At 42.9% G+C, this 7,535-nt stretch overlaps 1 protein-coding gene across 1 annotated transcript; it reads right to left on the bottom strand.

Annotated features, from left to right (window-relative positions):
• Positions 1-421: 421 nt before the first annotated feature.
• On the bottom strand, positions 422-1,963 carry LOC111220854 (tumor necrosis factor-like). Its single transcript, XM_022744099.1, has 4 exons — positions 1,722-1,963; positions 1,581-1,611; positions 1,328-1,384; positions 422-1,072 (listed from the first exon to the last, which is right to left on the bottom strand). The coding sequence occupies exons 1-4, from the start codon at positions 1,890-1,892 to the stop codon at positions 597-599; spliced, it is 735 nt and encodes a 244-aa protein (XP_022599820.1). The 5' UTR covers positions 1,893-1,963; the 3' UTR covers positions 422-596.
• Positions 1,964-7,535: the final 5,572 nt, after the last annotated feature.

Genomic DNA, 7,535 nt, shown 5'->3' with positions numbered 1-7,535 from the left:
TCTTTTAGTTCAACATTTGAGGTCTCATATAATGCCCACAGCTCAAGCACACATACTTTTTTTTTTCATAAATTATTTTTTTATTCAAAAAGTTTCTACAGCATCACAGGCCACACAGCCTGGCATACCAACAAACAATTGATCAGACAGGTATTTGTTCCAATCAATACTCAATAAATTATGTATAAAAACAAATGAAAACACTGAGAAATAAATAAATAAATAGATAAATAAATAAATATGCTTTCATTGATTAAACACATCCTCTTTCAGCCTGTAGTGACACAATAAATAAATACACATAATAGTTACAGTAAATTCGCAGTGCAGTCAAGGCCTTGAGGTGGTCGTACATAGTACATAACATGGAGCTGCAGAGATATCTATGCTTGATACATAGAGTTAACACAGCAAACTTTATGTCATCATTTTAGAGTTAACACAGCAAACTTTATGTCATCATTTTGGGTCTGTACTGACAGGTGCATTGACTGTTCAGTGCAGTGTAAACTTTCAACAGTGTGAGTGAGTCCAGAGCTGCAGGACTCACCGTGGAGCCATCTTCTTCTTCACCTGTAGCCCTCGGTCACCTGTCCTCACAAGGCAAACACACCGAAGAACGTCTTCCCCGGCTCATCCTCCAGCTTCAGCAGCATCCTCTCCTCCATCACCGTCTTCAGCCTGTCCCCTTTCCTCAGGTTGAACACAGCCCCCATGTATACGGCGGTGTACCAGTTTCCCTCCTCGTCCCCGGCGCTGCTGGCTGTCTTCTGGCAGGCGGTGCGGACAGAGTGGAGGATGGTCTGGTAGGAGTTCTCTGTGTTGTCGCCTCCGTACGAGCTGGACCAGCGCTTCACAGTGTGGCTCAGGTGGACCATGGGCTTTGAGGTGGCGTCGTCGGCATCACTGCTTGTGCAACTGACCCGGAAGGACGCTTGGCTGTAAACAAAGTAGAGGCCGGTTCGAGGGATCACAATCTCGTTGTTCTCCAGCTTCAGTCCACCTGTAGCATGGGACTGGTCCACGTTATTCTTCCACTCCACTGAAGTGCTCAGACTTTCGTTGTGTTTACCTGTTGAAGGATAGAAAGAGACGGTGATGAAGGCGATCGTGAATTTCTGACAGCTGGAGTGAAAAATAAATTGATTCTTAAAGAAAAGGTTTATAACATGTTTTCCACCAGAACAGGGACTGGTTCGCTTAGAACCTAAGCAGTCCCTAGAATGTCTTCAAGAGCCCCTGGAGCTGGAGAAGCGCTAACCCTAACCCTGATCCCGACCTTTGCTTTCAGAACCACAGGTATTCTTTGATGCTGAATATATTTTACCTTCTAAATGAATGGCCGGTCTTCCATTGGAAATTTGCCTCAAGGTGTGATGAAGATCTGCAGAGAAGAGAAGACAGAGGTTCATAAAATGTGACGGAGCGCAGCAGCTCCACGCTGGGACTGCAGAATAAGTCTCTCCACTGTAATGTTGGTTTGACAGCAGCTAAAGATGAACTGTCCGATAAAATCATCAGGCATTCAGTGTTCCAGTACAGTGCTGAACTCATGAGAGAATGAATGGTAAAGTTCTCACCAGTGGTGTCTTCGTCTTGTCCTGTCCGCTCCTGTTTCAGGAAGAGAGGAATAAAAAGACGTTACAGAAAGTCCGGGTTCAAATAAGTCTCTCTGGCTGTGAGAGGCATTTCAGTCATTCAGAGACTAATCTAATTCCCACCTTGGTGTGTGTGTTAAAGAAGAGGACGGCAGCGGCAGCGAAGGCGAGGCAGAGCGTGAACGCCAGCAGGGCCGTGGTTAGCTTTGAGCTGGGTCTGACACCCTGCGTCGTGTGTTTCCTGGCCTCTGTGGAGACAGTGGCATCCAGCTGCACTTTGCATTCATCTTCCATCGTTCTGAGAGATTTCCTTCAATCACTTCAGGTCCAGCTGAGCCTCTTTGAGAGCTTCTTTTCTTCTTCTGCTGCCGCTCTGGTTTGTTGATTGAAACTTGGTGAGCAGCTCTTTTTAAAACAGTTTCCTTCTGGGGGGAAACTCCGGTGATGTCACTCATGAGTGGTGATGAAGGAAGAATACACACACCACACACTCCTACACGCTCTATATGACTGTTTTATCCCAGTAGCACACACTTGTATATACACAGATACACTTATACACCTGTATAGAAACCCCTGCACACACACCCACAAGTCTACAGATACTATCACAAAGACAGGGATATATACTCACATCCTGCTGCTCACAAAAGCTACACACACACATACACACACACACACATACACACACACACCTCGTCAACCATTTTAAACCATCAGAGGCACATCTTGGCCACATCATGTTAAATGTGTTTACATGTGTTGCGGTGCTCAGGTCATCTCTATGTGAGTCAAATATAAGGAGGTGTAGCCACAGACACATCACTCAGTTATTCATCAAGACGTCTGTTGCTGTTGCCTTATCCGCTGTACAGTGTTTGGAGTAAAAATGAACTGCAACTTGTGTAATTTCCTCTTTGTTTAAAAATAGGCCGAGGGGCTTCACAGTTTTGTTTTAATAAACATGTAAAATGTTTTCTGTCAACAACGAGGGGATTGCGGAAAATAGGCCCATTGAGTGGCTGTTCTGGAGCTTTCACTCTCATGGTATGATCCTCATCAGTAGGTGGACTTTTCTCTCCTGTCAGGGGATTGTAAGTGATCGGGGGTTTTTCTGATCGGTTTAAGGATCTGACAGGCAGTGAGCTGGTCTTTCCGATGGTAACCATCTTTCCACAGGTAACCGTCACAGGAAACAGGAACATCCTCCGACCGTTGCTGTCATAAGAGTAAACAACAGTAAACAAAACTAACAGACCTCAGACCTCAGTCTGAGGTCGGATTGATGTCCTGACGATGCAAACAAATGGAATCAAGTTTTGATGGTTTCGTGTGGACAACACAATCTCCATCTTTTACAGCCACGTCATGTCTTTCATACTCTCTATATATTTTGGGTGTAGTACCACCTGAAGGTGCTGAGTGGTGGTATACAGTCGTGGTCAAAAGTTTACATACACTTGTAAAGAACATAATGTCATGGCTCTCTTGAGTTTCCAGTTATTTCTACAACTCTGATTTTTCTCTGATAGAGTGATTGGAACAGATACTTCTTTGTCACAAAAAACATTCATGAAGTTTGGTTCTTTTATGACTTTATTATGGGTTAACAGAAAAAGTGACAAAATCTGCTGGGTCAAAAATATACATACAGCAACATGAATTAGCAATTTTGGTGATTTAGAAAGTTGTGTCAATGAAATGAGCTTCATAGCATGGTCTCTTAACTTCTTGTGAGTGATTATGAGTGACTACAGCTGGTGACTTCTCTGAGGCCATTTAAATAGGGCTCATTGGATACAAACGCCCACAAACGCTACAATGGGAAAGTCAAAGGAGCTCAGCATGGATCTGAAAAAGCGAATCATTGACTTGAACAAGTCAGGAAAGTCACTTGGAGCCATTTCAAAGCAGCTGCAGGTCCCAAGAGCAACAGTGCAAACAATTGTTTGTAAGTATAAAGTGCATGGCACTGTTTTGTCACTGCCACGATCAGGAAGAAAACGCTGCTGAGAGAAAACTGGTCAGGAGGGTGATGAGTCAACCGAGAACCACCAAAAAGCAGATCTGCCAAGAATTAGAAGCTGCTGGAACACAGGTGTCAGTGTCCACAGTCAAGCGTGTTTTGCATCTCCATGGACTGAGAGGCTGCCGTGCAAGAAGGAAGCCCTTGCTCCAAAAGTGGCACCTTAAGGCTCGACTGAAGTTTGCTGCTGATCACAAGGACAAAGATAAGACCTTCTGGAGGGAAGTTCTGTGGTCAGACGAAACAAAAATCAAGCCGTTTGGCCACTTAAATCCCATTGAGAACATGTGGACAATGCTGAAGAAACAAGTCCATGTAAGAAAGCCATCAAATTTAACTGAACTGCACCAATTCTGTCAAGAGGAGTGGTCAAAGATTCAACGAGAAGCTTGCCAGAAGCTTGTGGATGGCTACCAAAAGTGCCTAATTGAAGTGAAAATGGCCAAGGGACATGTAACCAAATATTAGCACTGCTGTATGTATATTTTTGACCCAGCAGATTTGATCAGTTTTTCTGTTAACCCATAATAAAGTCATAAAAGAACCAAACTTCATGAATGTTTTTTGTGACAAAGAAGTATCTGTTCCAATCACTCTATCAGAGAAAAATCAGACTTGTAGAAATAACAGGAAACTCAAGAGAGCCATGACATTATGTTCTTTACAAGTGTATGTAAACTTTTGACCACAACTGTAGCAGATAAGAAGAGCACTGTGTTGTTCTTAATGTATGTGTTGTGTCACAGATAAACCCAACAACTGCTCCAACCCTCTGATACAACCTATAGGAGTGTCTCCTGAAACAGCTTCCCTACAGTTGCAGGCGTACCGGACCCAGGTTGTCATGGTTACAATATTAAACACACCAACTGCACCAACAACAGTGTACCTACCTTCGTCACCATGAGTACATGGCTTGGTTAGGTTTAGGTTTAAGATCATGATTTGGCTTAAATAACGACTCCCTCGACACTACACTGTCTTTGTTGTCATGGTTACAATTCATCCATCCACCACAACGTCCTCCTGACGTGGACTTTGTCTCTCTTTATACTTCGTCACCGCACGTTTCCCTTTGCTGCTGTCATCATTACTACGACCACTAGATGTCGCCTAGCAACAAAATGTAACTATGGGTCATAATAACCTGCCGCACAGACGACCTATGGGCTCGTTCCTTAGGAGGACAGTCTCACACATTGCTTACGGTCAGAGCTACATCTGTGATCTCATCATTCACAACAACTCGTTTCTGACTCACAAAGAGGACAATGTGGAGAAGCTTCTTCAGATCGGCCAGTCACCTCAACTATTTTCAAGAGAAAATGTCTAACACTTAAGCGAATACTCAAAAACTGAAAAAAAGACAATAGCAATCCTTGAGATTTTACTGTAATATGCAAATACAGTACTTGGGGGGGTGATGTTCACATTTTGCACATTTACAGGGTAGTGGTTTGATAAAACTCCAAAAAATAAAACCATGTATATTCTCTTTGCAAAATGCACCAAATTATAGTGATCTGCACATATATTGAATTAAACACAGAAATGTCATTCAAGTCTCCTGCCTTGGTCCAGCTGACTCAGCACTTTCAGGGGGGAGTGTCTGGAGGTGTGTCTGCAGGTGGGGCTGGGGCAGGCTATCCAGAGTTCATGCACAGTCCGGAAGCTCCTGCCTAGGGGTTTAATGCCAGCGGCAACCTACAAGGTTTAAAAATGAAGCAGACACAGAAGTAACAAAAACTGCACTGCTTTGACTGGCCTCAACACACTGCAGCTTAAGAAAACACATGCGAGTACAAAGAAATTCAGAAAACTTTTTTTTTTTTCACAACACATGAGCTGCAAATTTCCAGCACACCATGTAGGTGTAGTCCTTATTGCAACAGCTTGTGTTCCAGTCTGACCCATGGCCTTTTGCTGCATGTTATCCCCTCCCTCCCTGTGACTTTCCTGTCCCTATCGCTCACTTTCACTTTCAGAATGAAGGCAAAAAATAACTTCCAAAAAACCAGGACACATGAATATATTATAATACCTCCATGTGCAAAGTTTGTTTGTGTTTGTCTGTTTGCATGTGTTTTCTGAAGTCCACTGTAGAAGAGCGCAGATGAGGACAAAACACAAGCAGTCAGGCAATCAGAGGTAACTAACTACCTCACTAAAACCACTTTATATGGAAAATAACAGCAGCAACAAGTAGGTTCAAATCTGGATCTTTGTGTTCTCTTCCAAGTAAATCTAACCTGGGGGTTGTTTAAAGCCTGTATGAGCATCTAAACCCTAACACATGCTGCAAAACAGTTGTAATAGCAACCCTCACTGTGACAAGACTGGGTCAAAGTATATGTGTGTATGGTCAATGTGAGGACGTAATTAAAAATTGTTGTAAAACCATTGTAAATAACTGACTCCACTGTGTCCTGTTCTCTCCTCTCTGTGCTCACATATACAGTGTGGAGACTCTCATCTATAGAAAGTAGCTAAATTCTCCAGATTCTGTGTTTTTTGAAGAAAAAAAAGTAAGTATAAAATAAGTTGACAACACCGCTACTGTGAATGCCACCTGACAGAACCTGTGCCTATTTATTTTTGAAAGAGCAACAGCTAATGTGTGTTCAAAACTCCAACACTCAGCGACCAATGGTGTAACATGATCCCTCAACTCCATCATGGACATTCATGTGTACGTCTGGAACACACTGCTGCGTCTCTGCTGCTGCAGCTCTATCTCTAACATAGAGTTCAATTCATTTCTGATTTATTTTTTCTACAATGTCTCTGTCTCCACATGCAGCTGCTAAAATTGTTAAAAATATTTATTATATTATTATATTATATTTTTTCATGTCTGTCATATTCAGATTCAGCCTAGACATAGAAACTATAGTGGAAGGAGTCAGTTTTACGTGATGTTGCTGCTATGATGTCACTATGACATCCACAATCTTTTTTCTGTTTGTTTCTGCTGAGACGCATCACACATGGAAAAATAGGTGAGACGCAGAATCTCTAAATCTTGCAGCCAGTGTGTTCCTAGGCTTATGGGGCTGGCGCTGCTGTTGCATTGCAGCCAAAAAGCTTAACTGGTGTGAGCTGGCCAAACTGGTGCAAGTGTCAGTGTCCTATTTCCAAAATAACACCACAGCTCAACTCAGGCAAAAAGACTCAGAGGATTTTGGGATCAACAGTGTGACAGCCCTCTGGCTCTGCCATGGCCTCTAGGTTGCGTCTTATCCGTGGTGCTGCTTGTGCTGTGTGTCTTCGGGTCCTGGTAGGCGGAGTCCACATGAGTGCACCTGGCCAGTCCATCCAGAATGCATTTAAGATCATCTGTCCCCACTTTCTCACTCTCTCACTCCATCATTGGATCTCCCCCTGCACCACATGCTTTCTTTTGGTTTGGTTTGTACTTTTTATTTTGCATCGTACAACATCACCCTTCCATACATCTGCTCACTAACACTAACACTTTGGTTTGATGTTTGATGTGAATAAATGTGATTTCCTCTTTATTTCACATACAACTGTGAGTGTTTCCCTCCGTTGGTCAGACCTAGATACTACTAGCTACCACATCCTGTTATTTCACTGCCAAAACATATTACCTATATATCTGAATATACTGAGGTTAAATACACGGTGTGATCATGGCAACACTTGAATACCTTATCAGGTCACAGAATCAGCTGTAACACTGGAATTTTGACTGCGCTGAAACAGCTGATAACATGTCATCATGTGGTCACTCCCTGCTCACGCTGTCCTCTTCCTGATGGATCTGTTGCAGCGGGAAGTCAGTGCGTTAAATGCAATAATAATTTAAAATAAATAATTTATCCCAAACACACTGTAATAAATATGTGTTAGTGTGAGAGCAGCACACACACCACAGAGACACAGTAAAC

Source organism: Seriola dumerili, unplaced genomic scaffold, assembly GCF_002260705.1.
Source record: "Seriola dumerili isolate Sdu_G_001 unplaced genomic scaffold, Sdu_1.0 BDQW01000078.1, whole genome shotgun sequence".
Classification (NCBI taxonomy): Eukaryota; Metazoa; Chordata; class Actinopteri; order Carangiformes; family Carangidae; genus Seriola; species Seriola dumerili.
The sequence above is the reverse complement of the archived record's forward strand: the minus strand, read 5'-3'. Positions and strand labels throughout refer to the sequence as shown.